We start from the raw sequence: 21,668 nt of genomic DNA, 5'->3' as shown, positions 1-21,668 counted from the left end.
TTTCATCTACATACTGTACATTCCTCCTGCTTTCCTATTTCTTTACTTGTTCCTAACAATCCACTTTACATCTCCTAATGATTCTCCATTCAAATCAAGTTGACAACGATGTGTACCATACTCACCCATATCAGCAGTCAAGTTTCCTCTCTTAGTCTTCATATCCACTTCTCCTTCCGCAGTACCAGTCATTCCAAACAACTTATCCCCCGTCGGATCCCAATCTCGACATAAAGCCCTCCACTGAGCATCATTAAGTGTATCATTATAATCAATCTTTCTGATACCTGTTCCGAAACCCCATTCACCTTTAGCCAAAAAGGTAGTCTGAGCAGTCCGTTCTCGAAGATCTATCAATAAAGTAACATCTGCTGAGAGTTTCATGGTTCTAGGAACGGAAATCTCAAGTTTAGATATGTCAGGAAAATCATCATCTTCAACATCATATGAGAGACTCGGACGTTTACCATAAGATCTTGGTATAGGGTTTTCTGTCAAATCCGTTTGATCTGTCTCATAAGTTCGTCCCGATTGACGATAATTAAGTTGTGGTCTTCTATACTCAGAAGTTCGATCTGTTCTTACGGACCTTCTTTGTGATCCTCTCGTTTGACGTTGAATAGTGGAAGTGGAGTCCAGTGGGAAAGTGAAAGATCGTAGAGGGAGGGATGTAGAATCGTATGATACTCCATATCTATGATCCTGATCAAATCTATCTCTGAGGGAATTGCTCATTTTCAATCAAATCTTGCTTCTTACTTTCAAATCTACTGGATTGATATGACTTGCTTCAAACTTTGTTCTTGTGTAGGATGAACTTCTTGTGTTGATGGATTATCTCTCAAGTTAGTAGGATTAGGAAAGCAAGTGATACTTCTAAGTTGAGTGCTCACGGGTCTGATTGAGGTATGACGGAAAGAAGAGAGGATGTTTGATTGATTTGTTGATATGAATTATTTGTTGATGGGGGAATTGAATGAGATGAGTCATCAATGTAAGTGAGGTATATATGACACATGTTTTCTCTCAAACCCCTCACTACCCTTTATGTTTCAAGGTTGAAAGGAGATTGCACGTGGTCATTTTGGTAGAAGGCCACAAAAGGAGTGGGGAGGACTACCCTCTGCTGCTGGCAGTGCCACTTTGCCACTTTGTGACATTACACTTACAAGAATCCAAGGAGTTTCGGGTTTCCGTCGGAAAAGATCAAACGATTGCCCCCGATTGACTGACGATCAATCGTCATCGACGTCTTGAACAATTGCCTCATTTTTAAACATTCCGTGCATATCTTTCCATAACAATCAAATATCCCTTATGCTCACAGATGCTGAAGAGCCATTATTACTCAAAGAACCTGGTTCGGGGGAAGATCAACTTCATTCGCAAGTTTCACAAATCAAGAAGGACGGATTAAAACGGTGGACATTCCTTCCTTTCCTTTTCTTTCTCAGCTTGATTTTAAAGTTCTTTCACAAAACACCTTCTGCATGTTCTGATATCTCTACATGTCCTAATGCTCGTTTCATACCTGGACATGTTCCTAGAAAAAGCGAGTATCTTCTTTATGATATCATTATCACATTGATGAGACTCGCTGACAATACTTAGATATTTGGAAAAACTTTGATCTTGATCAAGCTATATCTTTACGTCAATGGCTCATGTCATCTAAACTTGGATTAAACTTGACACTATCTGATGAATCTTACGATAAGTAAATCCTCAATCCTTTTCACTTTCTCATTTTCAGAAAGAAACTGACATAACAGTGATAATTTCATTCATTATATTGAGATATATCAACCCCCTAAAGATCTAGCATTGTCTTATCTGAACAATCATTCGGTTCAAATCCCACAATATGCTCATGCGATCATACATCATGGTCCGGAAGAAACCATTCGAGATTATTTAATTGGACCATTACCTATTTCGAACGAAACGATCATGAAGAATATAACATATTTAAACCCAATACCTTTAAATGCTAGAAATACGTTCAATTGGACTATTCTTGCTGAATATGGAATGAAATTGTTATTACCTTTAGAACCTGTTTTCAACGATTTGTTCAATGCTTCTTTGGTAAATCAAACTATTTTACCGGCTGCAACTGGTCCAATGTCTTATGATGGGAAATGGCGTAGAAGTTGGGTACAAATGAGATATAATGTAGCTGGTAGTTGGTTACATGCTGTTGATTTCCAATTTTATGTGAGTCATTTTCCCATGATTGATATTTCTATCCATGATTCAGCTTTTTTGTCATAATCTCTTCCTAGGCACGATTCTCAAATAATCATTTGATACTTGCTTCACACCAGTCATCATTCACCCACCATTGGTCTACTCCTTATATCATCTTCCCGACCTGACTTTGTCCACTATTCGATGACTCTACTATTCGAGGACACCTGTCTTTCACTTATTTCCTTCATACAACATCACCTCCCATGGTAAAACCATACCACATAACCGATGTCTTACGAAATGGAGGTTTATATTGATCATAGGTGGACTTATCCGGCACCGATCCGAATAAATATCACATCATCAAAATCATGCATGATAGCAAAATCTACCATTCAGTCGAAGAAATCATCATAGCTTGGAAACAAGGTCTTCTCAAAAGATTCAAACCGGATCTATCTTCTTGGGCATCAAGACAAATCAGAGGAAGACAAAGAGATTTAGACGATCGTCAAGGTCCTAGAAGTGTACAATTCTCCGGACCGAGATTCAGAGTTGATATCAAAGAAGATTGGGTAAGCTGGATGGGATGGAATTTTTATCTTTCATTCGAACGTGATATGGGATTACATTTTTGGGATATGTAAATAATTCTCATTTTTCTCATAAAAGTAATTTCAGCTAATGATCAGTCGATTTAAAGATGAAAGAATCATTTACGAACTTTCACCTCAAGAAGCAATGTCACAATATTCAGGTTCAGATCCACATCAAGCTTCTACAGTTTGGTTAGATAGTTCTTTTGGAATGGGTGGATCAGTTAGAGAAGTGATTTTAGGTTATGATTGTCCTACTTATTCTATGATGCTTAATGCTACGATACATGAATTAGGAAGTTCAGTTAGGAAGAACGCTATTTGTATTTTTGAAAGGGAATCGGATAGACCGTTAAGTAGACATTTTGGGGAACAGGATGGTGAATCGGGTGTAGTGAAGGGTTATGAGTTGGTAGTGAGGACTATCACTACAGTTGGGAATTATGATTATCTCGTGAGTCACTTGAACTTTTATTATCCACTACATACACCCTTGAAAAGTTCAAGCGCTTCATATGTCTAGTGATGGAAGTGCCGAACAGACATAAGAGAATGGGTCGAGGCAAAGATCAGAAGAGATCTTAGTCAGATGACTGATAGTGTAGTTTGACTACACTTTCATGCTTGATGGTACTATCGAAATACGACTCTCCGCTTCGGGTTATCTACAAGGAGGTATATGGCAACAATCGCAAATTCCATATGGTCATCGGATTCATCAAGGAGCCGTCGGCTCGTTACATGATCATGTCATCAATTGTAAGTCTCTCTCCTCTATCCCCTTCCCCTTTTCTTTGTCGTTCCACTTCCACACTCGTACTTGCATATAGACACATTCAGGCCGGAAGAGTACTGACCGGACAGACAAGATAGATTTCGACATAGTAGGAACGAAAAACAGTTTCATGCAAGTCAAATTAGAAACTGAAAAGGTGGATCAAGAATGGATGGACGAAGATTGGGGTGTTGGTGCGATACAACAACGAATGACCAAAAATATCTTACCATACGAAAGTTTACTGGAATGGCCAAATAAGTACGTTTCTCTCATCAACTTGGATCTCGTGAGACGTTTATGGAAAAAGAACGATTGATGAGCTGATTGCAAATAGTATGGAAGGCGCTTATGTCATTACAAACCAAGATGAGAAAAACGCTTGGGGTCATTCAAGAGGATACACTATCCATCCTGGTCCTTTATGCCATTTAACAAATCTTGAATCTAAACGGACTGAGAAGAATGTTAATTGGGCAAAACAACATTTGGCGGTTTCGAGAAGGAAAGAAGAAGAACGTTGTAGTTCTTCAATTTGGAATGGTAATCTTCCCGGTGCACCTCCCGTGGATTTCTACAAAGTGAGTTTGACTTCTTGAAAAATCATGATGTAAATGAGCTTATAAAGAAGTTTTTTGATGATGAAAGTATAGAGCAAGAGGATTTGGTGGTTTGGGTTAATTTAGGTACTCATCATATTCCTCGAGCAGAAGGTTGGTTCACTCCATTGCACACCTCTTTTTACTTTATCCTCTTGACTTCTATCACATCACTATCACGTTCATTTACGTACCAAGGATCTCCCAAACCCAGACGAACTGAGGTGGTGCGAGTGATAGTAAGCAAGAGGGAAAAACTTACGATCAGATTCACCTAATACCCTCACGAACTTAGCCACTAGCTACGTACTTCTATCTCCTTGGAATTATCATGACTATGACCCTTCCATCGACTCTCGTAATTCCGTCATATTGAAGAACGACGGTCATTGGCATGTTGATGAAGCTACCAAACCGGGTCACTGTATTCCTTCAGCACCGGAACCACTGGTCTACTCGGGGTTGGAATCATATAGAGAAGATGGATCTCCGGGTCAAGGAGAATTGGGCAATTGGTTATTGGGTGTCATGCCGGGAAGACAGGGAGGGTAGTAGTGATTCTTTTGTTACGGGTATTGGGACAGGTTTTTGGGATGAAACGAGAGCATAGAGATGGAGCGATCGTGTATCTAGCATTTATCCAGCATTGTAAATATTGTCAATACTGTGCTGCTATACTGTCGCGATTGTACATGTATATATATTTATACTGTCCATGATAGATCCTACCTTGTAGTAGTTGCTCACGTGTTCCCGATCGTTCTCGTGCCTGTCTGAATATCGGAATAACAACTCACTTGCTTAGATGTTGAAGACATTCCTCACTCACTTACTCCCTGCTCACTCGACCAACTTCCCCGGAAATACCTCGATGCTACATTATAAGTAGGACTTGCTCTCTACCAATGTCCTTTCGTTTCTCAACTCGAATACTCTCGTCCTTCTCCACGTGCTCCCATTCTGACCTGAATATCCTCTCACGTCTTTTCAGATCTAATCTATCTCAAGTACACCCCCGTTCTCGTCGAAGCATGTCAACTACTAATCTCTCTCTCCCTACTGGAGGTTCTGTCGCGGTACGCACGGGAATATTCATGTCAGTCCTGTTCTCCTCTTCCCTCTCACACACTCCCCCAATCATTCATTCTCTTTGATATAGAACACCGCTGACATTTTAGAAACAACGAATGGCGCTCCTCTTCCTCTGGGGAATCGTTTAACATCTACGACCCGACCAACAATCAACCTTTAGCTTCCATATCCCACGCTTCTTTACAAGATGTTGACGATACTGTCCATTCCGCCAAACGAGCGTTTCAGACCACCTGGGGTACTCAGATCCCCTCAAGCGAACGAGCTAGAAGTGTGTCTTCCTCGATCCCATATTAGACAGGAACTGAGGGCACAGTCATGTTCAAACTAGCTGATCTGATGGAACGGGATACTGAGAAACTTGCTGCCTTAGAAAGGTGAGATATCATGGACAGGGATAGGATATAGCTGATGGCGGAGTTTAAACACTGGGAAAGGCATTAGAATAGCTAGGTGAGTGAGTAGGTCACGAATGATGAGGGCAGGGGAAAAGCTGATGAAACTAGGGGATATGATGTTCCTGAAGCTATAGCTTGTTTGAGGTATTATGCAGGATTAGCGGATAAGACACATGGTCAAGTAATGGATCATTTGGGTCCGCAAGCTTTGGTGTATACGATGAAACAACCTTATCCCATTTGTGGACAAATGTCAGTTGTTTCTCATTCCGTTAGCTGGTAGTGGCATCTTCCCTTGCCCCCCTTTCCCCTGGTCTGCATCTTTATGCACCGCTTTCATTATCAGTGCCTACAAGTGCGGAACTGAGGCAGACGTGAAATGAGTATTAAGATCGAGGGATGATGACGACTTTCGGTATGATGTGGTATCGGTGATTGACGAGAGGAATACGAGAAGCGATGGGTATGAAGTTGAGATAATCCGGTACTAACAAGATGATATGATTATCCACAAGGCTGACATTCAGTATACCATGGAATTATCCAATCATGATGTGGGCATGGAAAGTCTCACCCGCCCTTGCAGCCGGTTGTTGTGTTTTAGTAAAACCCTCTGAACTCACACCACTCACAGCTCTAGCTTTGTGTGACTTGGCGATAGAGGCTGGTTTACCTGGTGGAGTTTTAAACACCTTACCTGGTTTAGGTAGTAGTACAGGGGAAGCAATTACTAGACATATGGGCGTGGACAAGGTAAGATCCCATTTGCCTCTTCATTCATTCTTTTCCTGGCCCTTGTCACAAATCTATGTTCCATCACTCTCATTTTACTTCTCGATAATTATTTATATATCGTTCCTACATTTACTCCATTTCTGACGTACACTATTCCCCTTCGCCTCTTCCACAACTACATTCCACCGTTATACAACCAGAGATCTTTCTCGCCCGTGTCTGACTATCGTACAATACAATTAAAGCTCAACGGATATATCCAAGCCCTTTGTTTAGTGTTCCGAACCTGGAAGCTAAGATCCTAGATCTCCTTCACGGGTTCAGTCTCTACAGGTCGACGAATACTCGTCGCATCAGCAGAAACCAACCTTAAATCCGTTTCCCTCGAACTGGGTGGTAAATCGCCCATCATCATATTCCCCAATGTCGATTTGGAAGAAGCTTCAAAATGGGTCGCTATGGGTATTTGGGGGAATTCAGGACAAGATTGCACAGCTGGTTCTAGAGTTTACATACATGAAAGTGTATTTGATATCTTTCTGGAGAAGATGTGTGCGAGGGCGAAGGAGTTGATAGTGGGTATGGTGAGTTACTCCCAAACAATTGTGGGGGACACACCTTTTCCACTGAGTCTTTTACCTCTGACCACGCCTTTCCTTCCACGATCTATCTACGCTATAGATAGTATCTTTATAGAGTGGTGTACAATATTATCTCGTCACGGGAAAGAGAGGAACTGACAGATAGCCATATGACGAAAAGACCAATTTCGGTCCTCTCATTTCCAAAGCTCAACAGACCAAAGTGCTCGATTATATCTCCGGAGCTAGAGAAGAAGGCGCAAGAGTTGTTTATGGTGGGACGGATCGGTGTGAATATCCAGAAGGTTGTTGGGTTTTACCTACTATTATAACGGATGTCACGACTGATATGCGTGTTATTAAAGAAGAAGTAAGTTATCCCTTCTTCATCACTCCTTATTTCATCTGCCATCTTTTCTGCTTTCTTTTCACCCCAGGTTTCCTTTTTCTCAGGTACAGTACTTCTCACCTAAGGCATTCCCTCCCCTTCTCTCAAGTGGTTAGAACGAGGCCTCTCTAGGCTCATTTGCAAGATTGGAAGAAAGTTATGAGAAAGGCTAACGAAGAGATCTTCGGACCCGTCCTCTGCATCGCACCTTTCTCATCTGAGAAACAAGCTCTTACTCTAGCTAACGACTCTTCTGTCGGTCTTGCCGCTGGAATCTTCACATCTGATCATTCTCAAGCTATGCGTATGTCTGCCAATCTGGAAGCAGGGACTGTATGGGTCAACCAATATGCTCTCACTTCCAACGGTGCACCTTTTGGCGGATGGAAGAGTTCCGGATGGGGTAAAGATTTAGGTATGGAAGGTATAGAAGAGTATCTTCGTGTGAAGGCTGTTCATCACAATTTTGGTTCAAAAGCGTGAGTTTTCTTTCTCTGTCCTAGTATGAACGAATGAAATGCGAATATGTTGTTGATACACAGACCATGGCCGTTATAACATACTTTATATCATCACAATCAATTCATCATCATTTTACAACGTTTTGAATTTTGTACAAACATCTATTGTATGGTCATGTCATGAATGCTTGGATATCTCGTCTATCATACCTCTAGCCTTTTCCAAACGTTCCTCAAGTAATGTCCTAAATGTAGACAAACCGAACAAAACACCTTCATCTGGACCTTCACCAGGAGCCAATCTCGAATGAACAAAGTCTATCAATCGCATAGTAACGGGAGGACAACGTTTAGCTCTTTTTTCATCTGCTACCCGTCCATCATCCTCATCGTCATCTTCATCACTCTCATCATCACTATCCTCGTCGTCAAATTCCCCCTCATCGTCATCTTCATCTCCATCGTCAAACCAACCTTGTTTTGGAGAGATAGGCGTAGGGGGTAAACTCTCCTTTGCAATCGCTTTAGCCGCGAGTTTGTTTTGCAAGGCTTCAAATCGATCCAGTGAAGTGACCAACCGATCAGGATCTGATTCGTAAACTATCAAAAGTGACATTCCCACGAATCTAGCTTCTAATCGTTCCAAGACCGAAATGAGCTCGTCGAGATGTCCCAGCAGTATTTCCAGAACTCTTGACATGTTCATCACTGAGATTGCGTGATTCGTATAGGTCGGTGATGGTGGTTGTGAGTCCGATTGCGAGGAAGAAAGGACAACAGCAGATATTGGAGTGGGAGGGGTTGACGGAGAATGAATTTTATCTGATGGTGATGTGCTGGGATCTGTAGCGGATGTCAATGCGGTGGAAGGAGGAAAGAGGACGGGGGATATGACGTCATTTGGGAAAGGGAATATACGAGCTATGCCTTGAGGGAGTTGGTCGGGGGATATGGATTTACCATATGGTTTAGGAGTGAGGATGTATGTTTGAGAGGGGTGATGCCATGTCTAAACAATCAGCTGAGATCTTGCAAAATGTCATAGTTGGAACTGAGATTTATGGCCCACGACAAATGAGAGGACTTACACGACCACCAGTCAATCTTATACCTGTCTCTCCACTCGTAGTCGACTCTGCAGTCTTCTCCATCCTCGCACGTTTAGCCGGAGGTGCACGTTCATCATATAATACCTTTCCGAGTTTGACGTCTAGAATAGTTGGATGCGTGTAATCAAAAGAAAGATTCTCCATGACGACCGACTGAGGATCAGCCGCCACCCTTTGTCACCGTTGTAACCGACAGGGGTCTGACCAGTGGACTGAACCAAGGAGGGGTGATGATTTGAGGCTGAAACAACGACCTACCTCTGGGACTTGTTCTTTGCCTTCTCTGTTTCCATCTGTGAAGTCAGGCGAAAGATTGTGTCCTTCATATCGCAAAGTCCCATAGAAGACAGGGACGAAAGGTTTCAATCTGCTTAGAGGGTTTTGACTACCGGAAGAAGCGATCAGCTGGTAAAATGCGACTTCACGTGCTCGAGCGGGCTGTCAGTCAGTGTCGCGGTTCCATACAATATAGAGCGAGCGCATGAGATTACGTTTGTCAAGATGTGACACATGGGCTATGGGTACATGACGACCACTGATCTGTTCGAGATAAAGGACCCGAATAGCCGGAGCTTCAAGGTGTCAGATGGGGGTGTATGAAACTTGGGAAAGATAGATGGTGTATAAGTCGTGTACGATGTATTGGAAGAGGGAGATTTGATACTGACTTTGATAACTAGTGATCCGGATGAATCAGACATGACACCTGCGTGACCACCTACCTGACTTTCTAGTGGAGTTTGTGGAGCGAGTTCAAGGTCGAGTTGTGAAGGAAGTCTGAGTGGTTCAGGGGACATGGTGCTTGGTACGGGCTATAGAGTTTTGAGGGTGGTGATGGTGGGAGATACAGCGAAGGAGCGGGAGAAGGAGGATGAAAGTGGAAAGAAGAGAGGGCAAGTGGTAGAAGTAGAGTCACTGAAGTGAGATTCAAAGTGACCTGTATGTGGTTGTGGACGATCAAAGGACGTGTTAGAGACTAGTGCAGCAGCTTTGTGGCACTTTCGACCAATGTGGCACTTTCAGCAATGATCCAAAGCCACGCGGCAGGTTGCACGGAAGTAAAGAAAGAGCGTGCATGTTAAAGAAAACGTACAAAGTGTGAACGGTCATGACCTGATATTGTCCAATGGATAGCTTCCTCTCTCCATTTCGTTACCAAATAGTAACTGATCAAATCGATGTCACCCACTGAACAGTGACTCTACCAAAGTTATCCGCAGAGGCTAGATCACTCGATGACAATGCGGTACCAAACATGTAAGGATGACCATAAGCTGAATAACCCCAAAAAGGAGGGAAATAAGTGATAGTGTTATCGGAATTGTAAAAGATAGTGTTGACGTCTCCTGGAAATTGTTGAGGCACGGACCAAATAGGTTGTTGACGTAAGTTGCCGTAAGGATTCGAAACTTTCGGAGTGAGTGGACACGAGTACATTATAGTGGATCTAGTACGTCAGTCTTTGTTCCTTCCACGCGTTCAATCTCTCTTTTTCTTTCACACGGCACTATCATCACTCAAAGTTTGATCTCGAAGAAACTTGAAGAGAGCGTGCTTCTATGAACTCACGTCGAACCACCGTTAGCACCTGGTTTCATGGTATATCCACCCGACCAAACCGAACTGCAAATGTATGCAACGTTGTTGGTGACCGGATTGAAGAATGTGACCCATTGTCCTGCTCCTGTAGTCGGAAGAGTAAAAAGAGTCGCCAAAGTCTTGTCGGTCGTCTAAACAAATCAATTTTCCATCTCTCCGAAACTGTGATGATTCTATATCCAATCCAAGCGAAAAGGTAGTATCTCATGGGCAAGAGGTATGGAAAGGGAAAGAGGGGTGAGAGTAGGAGGAATTTACAAAGCGGGGATAACGCACCAACGAGAAGATTTGATCATCCGTGTTGTAAAAGACATAAGACTTGGTGTTGTACGGGGCGGGAGATCGTTTTCTGGTGGGTTGATACGGCTGAGCGACCATGTAAGCCTGTTGGGACGAGTCCGATCTTTTGGCAGGAGCAGCTAATGATTAGTCTCCAAGAATCGATGGTGTGTGTGAGACGCTAAAGTAGGTACTCACCATGGGCTGTAGTCGCGTTGAACATCCTCTCCGGGCTGTTGGGCGGAAGTCCTCGTGCCAATCGTTCGGCATTGGTGAGATTTCGTTTGGAAGCTGGAATGGTCGAGGAGGAGACAAGTCCGAAGGCAATGAGAAAATGAGTGACAATAGTGAGTCGGACCATGATTCAAGAGCCGCGCGGGTGTTATGGGAGAAGGAACGTGAAGATGTTGAAGTGTTAATTCTTCTCTATCTCAATAACAGGCAAGATGAACAGTGTATCCGAACACGAATATGTCTTGGACATATTAGCTCAAGCCTTCAATGTCATCCAAACAACGTGTTTGGCCCTCTAAAGTGACAGGGAAGTCAGATTCAAACCTATCCTGGGGAGAGGGATACGTGCTCCGCCGTCTATCGGACGGTTCATAACGTCACTGACTGGAAGAAGCTAAAATGAACTAACGATTCCCCTGGTGTGTCTACACAGGAGACGCTTCGTTAATGCACATAGAGGCTGTCAGGAACTGAGTACCCCTTGTAAGGGAGCTCGACATCTACAGTCGTGTGTAAAAAGTCATGCAAACGCTGCACGCGTGCGCTGCCACAACCACTATTCCCACGGCGTTTTAACCACCAGTAAACAGTCAACATTGAGGCTAGAGCTCTGAAATCCCGTCCAGACCTTTCTCGGAATACAAAGTATGGTAGGGTACCCAATTTCCCCCACAAAAGGGGCTAGAATAGCCGAAGCAGCCCTTCACTCCACTTCCACCAATGTCACTGCTTGTTTTGGCTGCAGCCCTAGTACCGTCACTCGTATACCCCAACGTCTGAATCTATGTGGTCATACGAAGACCAAAACCCAACCTGGACGCCCAAAGAAGCTATCTGATTGCAAAAGAACAAGAATAAAACGTGTGTTATTGAAAAATCTTTGTCAAAGTCTCAAACAAGTACTCTCTCTTCTCAGAAAGGAAAGGATCCACATCTCCTGCTCTCTTCTTCAATCTACCATGCATCAAATGGGTCTGAAATGTCGTGTAGCTTGTACAAAACCTCTCCTAATTGCTCAGCATCGTAAAGAATGTAGAGAATGGGCCAAACAATACAAAGATTTCAACTAGAGGACAGGGATTTATACCGATGAAGCAAAGATGTGGATAGGTGGTTTGTCATGAATCAGAAATCATGACTGAGAATAAGTGTGGACTCAAAGTAATAGTGACTCATAATTAATCAGGATTGATAAGGACAATACAAACGGTAATCACCGATGGTAATTACAACTGGTAGTGTCACGAACTACGTCGTAACATCCCTGACAACCACCATCACCGACCCTCCTTTCACCATCACCAACCTCCACTTGAACCACTGAGACCAACTACGGCGAAGTTACGAGAAACAAGAGAGCATTTGTCACTATAACCCCGCCTAGCGGAGAACTACGGCGAAGTTAGGGGAAGGGAACCGAGAGGGAGCAGAGCAGGGGAAGTTAGGCGAAATTAGCCGAAGTGAGTGGAGTAGGACACCGGGTGTATGGCGAGGTACGGCGAAGTTGAACGAGGAGGACTGAGCGTGAGGCTGTGCAGGAGTTGAGGGACGTTCTATGAGGAGAGAGGAGTAGTATAGATAGGTTACAGATCACTGAACTTCTTCAGCGATCCTTGATTGTTGTCAGTAGCGAGCGATATATTCAGTAGCTACCACCATCGAGTTAAGGAGAGTTACCACCGAGCAGTTTGACGTACTACGGCAAAGTTAGCCGCAGTTTATCGACGATCATCTTATCACTTACCACTCGACCTATCACTACGCCGTAGTTAGCCGTAGTTCCCCGACGAGTACCCTGTCCTAGTGAGACATCGACGCCCCACCACGACGTAGTTAGCCGAGGTTTGTCGACCGTCGGTCAGTAGAAGAGAAGAAACGACGATTGTGACAGGTAGCTACAGGTGGTCAAAGGTGACAAACGGTACTCGCAGATGGTGACTAGTTCTAGTCTATACAAACTTGTACTTTTCAGTAGTTTCTTCAGTTATGAATCTCCTCTTTACTTGTCAAACACAGTTGGTCCAAGCCCAGCACTTCTAGTCCTCGCTACCCTTGTCCCCCTTGACATCATCACTTCATCCTCCGTCATCTTTGTCACTCTCTCAACGAGCCAGAGACTTCATTGGGTCATAGTTCCATTCTCAGGTTACAGCCCTGTATTCTGTTGTCCTTCGTGACAAGCCCAACCTCCGTGACAGGATGAGTGGTAGAGGATAACAACTCTTGATTGTGATTTTGTTGAGCCCCCAATAATCCACACAGAGTTGAAGTGAACCATCCTTTTTCTTTACAAAAAGGATAGGTGCTCCTGCTGGTGATTCAGAAGGCACAATCAAACCTTTCTTCAAGTTCTCATCCTGTCACGCCTACGGGTAGACGGCGGTAGCAAAGTACTGCCTTAGATACTGAAGGGTTTTAGTCTCTGGCTTGTAGAGCTTGATGACTGCCTTAGATACTGAGGAGACTGAGATGTTGGGTTAGAACCAACTGAGTGACTTATCAAATGAGGTTAAGAGAATTGAAAAGTTACATTGCTGAAGAAAAGAAACTATGTAAGAACTATATGGGGTTTATATCTATTTCTGAGTCCATTCTGGGATGTGTGTTGTCCTGCGTAGGAAAGAGTCGTGATTCTCGATCTCATGTGTATATTCAACCATGGATCAGAAAGCTGCCTGGTCTTTGCGATGTGATGCATACAATACGCTGTTGACCGCACCCAGAACCACACATGATGACATAAACCATACGTTCGCCTTAAATCTAACCAAACTGAAGTCTTGGGTCTGATGCCATACCAGGCAGACTAACTGAGGATAACTTAACTAACTAAAGGTTGAGGTCTCTTGTATTGAAGGCATAAGAGCAGAACTAAACATGAAGAAACTGATACTTGGACCTTCTGCCTTGTGTGCACAAGAGAAGAGTTGTTGATTCATGACACATCCAGATATTCTCGAAGTGCTTTCAACTCTGTATCAGACAGAGAGTAGATGGGTCCCCATGGTGGAACTTTCCCATCTTCCAAAGGTATATGATGCTCAAATGGTCAGTGATCTGGGAGCTTATCGGCGCTCTGTCTACTAAAGACATCCAGGTATTGATGATATTCAGGGGGCACTGAAGCCTGATCTGAATCGGCCTTGTCAGAGTCGAATTCTGTCAAGGTTGACGGCCTAGTGGTAGTCAACACCGCTTGGTTGAGCTCATGAGGCGTAGATGATGTTGTTGCCTTATCTGAAAAGAGCTGAAGTACTATTCCACTCACCTCCCCTATGCGCGCAGATGTGTTGAACATTGATGCGGTAGATGATGGCCCTACTGTACAATTAGTAGGCCAAATAGAACTTGGTTGTATAGAAATTTTGGACCAAGAGATAAAGGGATCATGCTGGCATTACCATGGAATACCAAGCATGATTGGGCAAAGATGGCACTTGGTGACTAATAACCTAGTCCAACAACGTCCAAATGGTGGAAGGAAGTTGAGACAAGCAACTGTCTCAAATTTTACTGTAGATGGTTTACCTGCTCCGTCAAAGAGATATAGTGGAGTTGGTTCTCTTTTATTAATTTTAATCTGTTTTCTTCAGCAAATCTTTTATCAATAAAATTATTACTAGCACAGCTATCTATCAAAGCTTGGAATATGTTTTTGTGCTCCTTTAGATGAAAAGGGTGTCACGAACTACGTCGTGACACCTCGATTATTCCACCAACAACGACCCTCCTTTGACCATCAAAACCCCATCACGACTCAAACCTCTTTACTCTACACGTAACTCAGGACCTCTGAGACCAAGTACGGCGAAGTTAGATGAAGTTAGGGTAGATAGGGTCAATGGGAGCAGAAGTGCGGCGAAGTTAGGCGGAGTTAGGCTAGGTAGGGACAATGGGAGCAGAAGTGCGGCGATATTAGGCGGAGTTAGTCGAAGGAGGAGGAGGATGGCCGGGGTTCGGAGAAGTTGGACGAGGTGCGTTGAAGTACGTCAAAGCGCGGGAGGGTTGGATGAACGTCTAGGAGGGATAGGTTATATTAGCTGAGAAGATCGCTGAAGTTCTTCAGCGATCCTTGATTGTTGTCAGTAGTAAAAGACAAATAGAGATAGCTATACATTGAGATACATCGCCATCAATAGAACAAAACCTTAGTCAGAGTAACTACGGCGAAGTACGCCGTAGTTACACTCCTTTCGACGTCTGCGCCCTCCTGGTTGGGTGAGACATCGACTCAGAAGCGTGAAGTTAGCCGAGGTTCGTCGACCGTCGGTCTATTAGGAAGAAGTTGCTCGACGGCCGTGACAAAGGGAGATTCACCTGTTATTGGGTTATATAAAAGTTTTCAATAGAAGGAAATGTGGAGCCAAGTGAAACGGAGACCTGTTTCTCGTTACCCTCCAATCCCAGGTTACCGCGGTTTGTAGACTTGGGGTTCAAGCTTATCCCAATGGGATTGCTTTGGATTTGTCTGTACTTACCATGCTAGCTTAATATCTAGCAGGTTTACGGTGAGGTGGAGCAACTGGACATTTGAGTACCATATGTCCTTTGTCACCACAGTAGAGACAAAGATTTTGCGTTTTTGATATTCAGCAGGCCTAAGTCTACCTCCCTTGGTAGTGTAACTCGAGGCTGATGTTGCTATGGCTCGCATGTTCTCAGGTGGACGGAAGGTAGTCCGAGAATGTACATCGGTTGTTGAGCGTGGTGTAAACCGTATCTGTGGATTAGCAGTACTTGTACGCTCACCTTTCTCTACTTGTGTCACAGTCCTGTCCTTGACAGCTCTCTAAAGATCAAAGACAGGTGGACTGCAACTATCTAGTTAGCTTGAACAACAACGGTTAGTATGTTGTTCGTGAACTTGTGATGTGGTCGGACGGCTGAAAGTGACTTGCAAAGGATCCAAGCAAGTCGAGATGACAACAAGGGTGTGTGATATGATGTGGACAGGGGTTTTGTTGATGGAAGGCGTGTTGAAGATGAGTATATGTCAAGAAGAGAGATCTATATGAAGTGGCAAATAATATTTTTTTGCTTGAGAAGAAGAAACTACAAAATAGAAATGTCCTCCTTATGTCCTTTTCCAAGGGACTTCTGAGTCGCAAACTATTTGTATGTTTTCAGGTTATTTTGTATGAAATCACGTGAATTCGTGGTCCATCTTGTATGAATTTGTATGAGCTCATGTGAAATCATGTGAATTCATGTGAATTTGTGTGAGTTTGTGTGAATTTGTGTGAACGTATGAATTCGTATCAATTCATGTGAAATCCCATGAAATCATATGAAATCCAATGAAAAGCTTGAAACCCCCTGAATCACGGGTCACGCGTTTACCGAGTCGTGACACAGTTCATTGACAATCACCTTATTGTTTACCACTCAACGTACTACTATGGCATAGTTAGCCGTGGTTCCCCAACAAGTACCCTGTCTCTGTGAGACATCAACCCCCCAGCACGCGGTAGTCAGCCACGGTTTGTTGACCGTCAGTCAGTAGAGGAAAGGAAACAATGACTGTGACACCACTGTCTGTTGATGCTCACCTTATTGTTTACCACCAAATGTATTACCACAGCGTAGTAAGCCATAGTTCCCCAAGGAGTACCCTGTCTCTGTGAGACATTGACAGCCCAGTACAACATAGTTAGCCAAGGTTTATTGACTGTCGGTCATTAGAGGAGAAGAAACGACAATCATGACAACATTGCAAAGACCGCGCAGCTCACTGGTCCATGTGCAAACATACACATGAATGTCATGTGTCACAAGTATCAGTTTCCTCAACTTTCAATTCTGCTATGATGCCTTTGAGGCAAGAGACCTGAACCTCTAATTGGTTATGTTATCTTCAGGTTATGATGCCTGGTATGGCATGAGACCCAAGACTTCAGTACAGTTGGATCTAAGGCAAGTGTATGGTGCACAACATGACATGTGCTTTCTTATGGGATCCACAGCGCATCATACACAAGGCACTGAGAATAGTGTGCAGTCTGTCTTTGCTAGTTGGTAGATGATAAGTACAACAATGATTATGGTGTTTCCTATGCGGGACAGTTCAACCTGGTAGAAAGCCTGATTTGTCTATATAAACCCTACTTGTACTTTGTAGTCTTCTTTAGTTCTTGATCAAAAGTCATTTTCCTTGCCACCCTTTCTTTAAGTCCAGTCCAGTCCAGTTCCAGTTCCAGTTCCAGTTCCAGTTCCAGTTCCAGTTCCAGTTCCAGTTCCAGTTCCAGTTCCAGTTCCAGTTCCAGTTCCAGTCCACATCCTTCCTCGTTGTCACAGGGTTGAGTCTTTGTTTGCTTCTCAGGACCGACACGCAATTGCTTTGTGGGCTACCACCTTCACCAGCCTTGTCCTTCCAGATATGAATGGTTGACAATAACTTCTGGGTGTAATAATTTTGTGCTCTACTAACCTCTATCACTAATACAACAACCAGAGATCGTCAAAGATCTCTGGGAACTGCAGCCCTTAAGTACTTCATCCCTCCCTAACCTCACGTAGACAGAACTTTGCTCAACCCAAAGCCCCGAGCTTTGTACCTCGCAAACTTCATCCCCAACAAAGTTGTTTGCCTCCCCAACTTTGTATCTTCCTAACATCATGTCACGGACGGGGTCTAATCCCCAGAGGGTAGGCAAGGTGACTGGAATGGGGCTGTAACCCAATACTTGTCTCTGGCTCGTAGAGCTTGAGGAGTATACAGAGGGTGACAAGGGACTGAGGGGACTGAGGGGACTGCAAGATGTCAGGCTGGGACTGACTGGATTGACACAAGATCCATAGGTGGGGAACAACCTGTTTGGAGGGGGTTTTTATCCCCATCAAGCGGGTTGCTCAACATGTCTACGGAATAAACTAGAAAGCGCAAACGTGGGAAAGATTGCTCAGCGAGCAGAGTGAATTACTACTTTGGGAAAGTGGAGGCAGGCACTGAATGTTCCGGACTATGGATGATTGCTCAGCAATCAACCAGGGTTACTACTTTGGGAAGGTGGAGGCAGGCACAGAATGTTCCAGAGTGTGGAGGCTTGATAAGCAAGTGGAGGTAAAGGTGGAGGCAATGGTGGAAGGTTCCAGCATGTGGAGGTGGAGGTGGAGGTATTCAGGGGTATGTGTTTCAAGTGTCTGATTGCGCAAATGCACTTTGACAAGTGGCAGATAGGTGATGTATGACAGGAGCTCCCCCTCTAAGGGCGAAGTCCTCTGAGCCGGGTAGGTGTGTTGGTGGAGCTTGGTTCAAGTGGCTTTGGAGATCGGTGTGCTGATGCAGGAGGAAAGTGGTGTCGTGGATTTTTAGAGTTTTTACGTCGGAAAGCCTTGTAGGCAGTGGTGGTGTAAACCTCTTCCCATGGTTCCCAGGAGTCATGAACATTGGAGTATCCAGACCAGTGTACAAGGTAGTCATATCCTCCATCGTCACTGATGCGGGAGTTAAGGATTTGGTCGACTAGATATTCTTCTTGCCCTTCCACTTCAATGTGAGGTGGAGGGTCTTGAGGTTGATTGAAGTGACCAGAGCGCACAGGCTCAAGCAGGTTGACATGAAAGACAGGGTGAATGTTCATAGAAGGTGGAAGATCAAGTTTAAAGGCAAGGGGGGATGATGTAGCTTCAATGACTTTGAAGGGTCCAAGCATCCGATGATCAAGTTTGAGTGAAGGTCGCAAAGTCTGGATATTTTTACGATTGAGGAAGACCATATCTCCAACTTTGAAGATTGGGGTTCCATCTTTGGTGATTTGTTTAACCTTCTGGTTGTAGAATTTGGCATGCTGGGCTTGGGCTTGTTGAATGTTGGTGATCAAGGTTTTGTGAAGATCTTGGAGTTCTTGGATATGGGATGTGACAGAAGGGACAGGGGTATTGACGGAGAGAGCTGGGGAAGTTGGATCTGTGGGATGATAACCATAGTTGGCTTCAAATGGAGAGTGTTTAGTGGTAGTGTGAACAGAGTTGTTGTAGCTGAACTCTGCAAGGTCTAGGAGTTGGGACCAGTTTGCTTGGTCGTAGTCACAAAAGGTTCGGAGGTAATGTTCAAGGACTTGATTGACTCTTTCGGTTTGACCATCAGATTGTGGGTGGAAAGCGGTAGAGAAGTTTGGTGTGATGCCTAGTCCTTTGACAAAGGCTCGCCAGAACTGGGAATTGAAGATGGATCCACGGTCTGAAATGATATCTTGGGGTATACCGTGAAGTCGGACAATGTGTTGGCGGAACATCTGGGCTAATTGTGGAGCATCAAAGCCATCTTCTTTGTATGGGACAAAGTGTGCTTGTTTGGTGAGGCGGTCCACAAAAACCATAATGCAATCAAAGTTGTTGGACAAGGGAAGTTTGACAATGGCATCCATGCTGATAGATTGCCAAGGTCTGGCTGGGACAGGAAGTGGCTGGAGTGGACCATAAGGTTTGTGTCTGGGGATTTTATTTCTCGCACAAGTGTGACAGCCATTGACGTAGGTGTTCACAAATTGACGAAGACTGGGGAAGTAATAGTGGCGGACCAGGAGATCATGGGTCTTGGCTTGACCAAGGTGACCAGATGTGGGAGAGTTGTGAACTTGTTGGAGTATATCGAGTTTGAGCTGGTAGTTGTCTGGGATGTATATTTGATGTTTGTAGCAGAGGATATTGTCTTGGAGTGTGTAGTCTTGGAGTTTTTGCTGGACTTCTGGGGTTTGGGGTTTACTGGGATGGCGTAGATGAGACAGCAGCTCTTGGGAGGTTGGATCCTCAGGCTGGAGTTGTCTGATCCTTGCAAGGATGTCGGAGTGAACAGGGAGATCTAAGGAGTTTTTTGTTGACCTGAGAGCACCAATGATCCATTGTTCTGGCTTCAAGAGAGTATGTGGAGGTGCTTCTGCAGCTCTACTCCCCTCTTGAAGGTCTTGGCGTCTCGACAAGGCATCAGGTTTGCCCATTTTTGTTCCAGGGCGGTAGTGTATTTTGAAGTCAAAGTTGGCAAGTAATTCGGCCCAACGAGCTTGTCGTCGGTTCAGAACTTTTGAGGTTGTGAAGTATTCCAGGTTTTTGTGATCGGTATAGACTGTGATGTTCTGAGATCCTTCTAAGTATGCACGCCAATGCTTGAAAGCTTCCACAATGGCTAGCATTTCCTTATCATAGATTTCATAGTTGAGCTCGGGAGGTTGTAATTTTCTGCAGTAGAAGGCAATAGGACAGAGACGATTGTTCAAGGAGTGGGACAGCACACCTGCAATAGCATAGTCTGAGGTGTCTGTTTCAAGGACTAGAGGAAGATGTGGTTGATAATGTTGGAGGATGGGTGCACTGGTAAAAGTGGTCTTGAGTGTGTTAAAAGCAGAGGTTTGTGGCTCATCCCACTCAAACTTGACATCCTTGCGGAGTAGTTTAGTGAGTGGGAGAGTTAACTTGGAGTAGGACTTGATAAAGCGTCGGTAGAAGTTTGCAAAGCCAAGGAAGACTTGGATATCGTGGACGGATTTTGGCTCAGGCCAATCAGTTACAGCTTCAACCTTTTTGGGATCCATCCTGAGTCCCTTATCAGAGACAAGGTAGCCCAGGAATTCAACCTCATGTTGGAAGAAGGTGCACTTTTCTGCCTTTGCCCAGAGTTGGTGTTGACAGAGTTGCTTGAGTACTTGTGAGACATGTTTGATGTGTTCCTGTTTGGTTTTGCTGAAGATGAGGATATCATCCAGATAGACAATGACAGAGATGTCAAGGAAGTTGCGGAGTGTGTCATTGATGAGGTTTTGGAAGGATGCTGGAGCATTGGTGAGCCCAAATGGCATGACAAGGTATTCAAAGAGGCCATAGCGGGTGCGGAAGGCAGTTTTCCACTCATCACCCTTTGCTATGCGAACAAGGTTGTAGGCAGCACGGAGATCAATCTTGCTGAACCAGGAGGCTCCTTGGAGTCGGTCCAGAGATTCTTGGATAAGAGGTAGTGGGTAACGATTTTTTCTGGTGATTTTGTTGAGTTCTCGGTAATCAACACAGAGTCGGAGGGATCCATCAGGTTTCTTGACAAAGAGTATTGGTGAACCAGCAGGACTGGTACTGGGGCGGATGAATCCTTTCTGAAGGTTGTCTTTGAGATATTCGTCCAAGGCCTTGAGTTCTACTGCAGATAAGGAGTATATGGGTCCAAACTTGGGTCGGGCGTCCCCTTCCAAAGGAATGGAGTGATCATATGGTCCATGTTCTGGTAGCTTATCGGAGTTGGACTTCTTGAAGACATTGAGGTAATCGTGGAATTCTGGAGGTATTGTGCGTAGAAGAGTAGCCATATCTGGCTCTGGAGAGTCATCATCCTCTGCGGATTGAGGATCAATGATGCTGGAGACTTGACTGGAGGTGGTGATGCCATAGACCGCAGCACTTTTCATAGCTGAGCGGAAGGCCGCTGCGCTGACAAGAGATATCTTGACAGGAGCCTGGGGAAGTGACAGAGTTGCAGGGGGATCTGGAGGAGTGTTACCTGGAGCAGGTTTGCTAGACAGGTTGTTGGACAAGGTGACTGTGGAGCTGTGATGATGGGAGTGTGGTGTACCTGAAGCAATCTTGCCAGACAGGTTGCCGGATGACTAGGAGTTGATGACAGAATCTCGACCCTCAGGTTGCCAAACC

General features: G+C 44.4%; 5 protein-coding genes across 5 annotated transcripts; 2 read left to right on the top strand and 3 right to left on the bottom strand.

The window, feature by feature from the left end:
• Positions 1 to 42: 42 nt before the first annotated feature.
• TREMEDRAFT_64864 (uncharacterized protein) lies at positions 43 to 735 on the bottom strand (the record flags this gene model as incomplete). The annotated part of the gene is made up of 2 exons (XM_007007066.1): positions 43 to 556; positions 590 to 735. 2 exons carry the CDS (start codon positions 733 to 735, stop codon positions 43 to 45), a joined length of 660 nt encoding a protein of 219 aa, XP_007007128.1.
• A 582-nt stretch (positions 736 to 1,317) lies between these two features.
• TREMEDRAFT_64863 (uncharacterized protein) lies at positions 1,318 to 4,715 on the top strand (the record flags this gene model as incomplete). Its single annotated transcript, XM_007007065.1, has 10 exons — positions 1,318 to 1,492; positions 1,612 to 1,717; positions 1,773 to 2,217; positions 2,517 to 2,836; positions 2,886 to 3,243; positions 3,395 to 3,548; positions 3,654 to 3,825; positions 3,902 to 4,145; positions 4,196 to 4,277; positions 4,432 to 4,715. 10 exons carry the CDS (start codon positions 1,318 to 1,320, stop codon positions 4,713 to 4,715), a joined length of 2,340 nt encoding a protein of 779 aa, XP_007007127.1.
• A 479-nt stretch (positions 4,716 to 5,194) lies between these two features.
• TREMEDRAFT_64862 (uncharacterized protein) lies at positions 5,195 to 7,915 on the top strand (the record flags this gene model as incomplete). The annotated part of the gene is made up of 10 exons (XM_007007064.1): positions 5,195 to 5,259; positions 5,342 to 5,526; positions 5,572 to 5,632; positions 5,676 to 5,708; positions 5,762 to 5,905; positions 6,181 to 6,406; positions 6,694 to 6,972; positions 7,136 to 7,339; positions 7,538 to 7,836; positions 7,900 to 7,915. The coding sequence occupies 10 exons, from the start codon at positions 5,195 to 5,197 to the stop codon at positions 7,913 to 7,915; spliced, it is 1,512 nt and encodes a 503-aa protein (XP_007007126.1).
• Positions 7,916 to 7,996: 81 nt separating this feature from the next.
• Positions 7,997 to 9,724, bottom strand: TREMEDRAFT_34340 (uncharacterized protein; the record flags this gene model as incomplete). Its single annotated transcript, XM_007006940.1, has 4 exons — positions 7,997 to 8,827; positions 8,907 to 9,080; positions 9,186 to 9,365; positions 9,596 to 9,724. The coding sequence occupies 4 exons, from the start codon at positions 9,722 to 9,724 to the stop codon at positions 7,997 to 7,999; spliced, it is 1,314 nt and encodes a 437-aa protein (XP_007007002.1).
• Positions 9,725 to 15,359: 5,635 nt separating this feature from the next.
• On the bottom strand, positions 15,360 to 16,687 carry TREMEDRAFT_64860 (uncharacterized protein; the record flags this gene model as incomplete). The annotated part of the gene is made up of 4 exons (XM_007007063.1): positions 15,360 to 15,495; positions 15,518 to 15,759; positions 15,789 to 15,794; positions 16,589 to 16,687. The coding sequence occupies 4 exons, from the start codon at positions 16,685 to 16,687 to the stop codon at positions 15,360 to 15,362; spliced, it is 483 nt and encodes a 160-aa protein (XP_007007125.1).
• Between the last annotated feature and the right edge of the window lie 4,981 nt (positions 16,688 to 21,668).

Source organism: Tremella mesenterica (assembly GCF_000271645.1).
Source record: "Tremella mesenterica DSM 1558 unplaced genomic scaffold TREMEscaffold_12, whole genome shotgun sequence".
Classification (NCBI taxonomy): Eukaryota; Fungi; Basidiomycota; class Tremellomycetes; order Tremellales; family Tremellaceae; genus Tremella; species Tremella mesenterica.
Note: the sequence above shows the minus strand (reverse complement) of the source record. Positions and strands in the feature narration are given on the sequence as shown.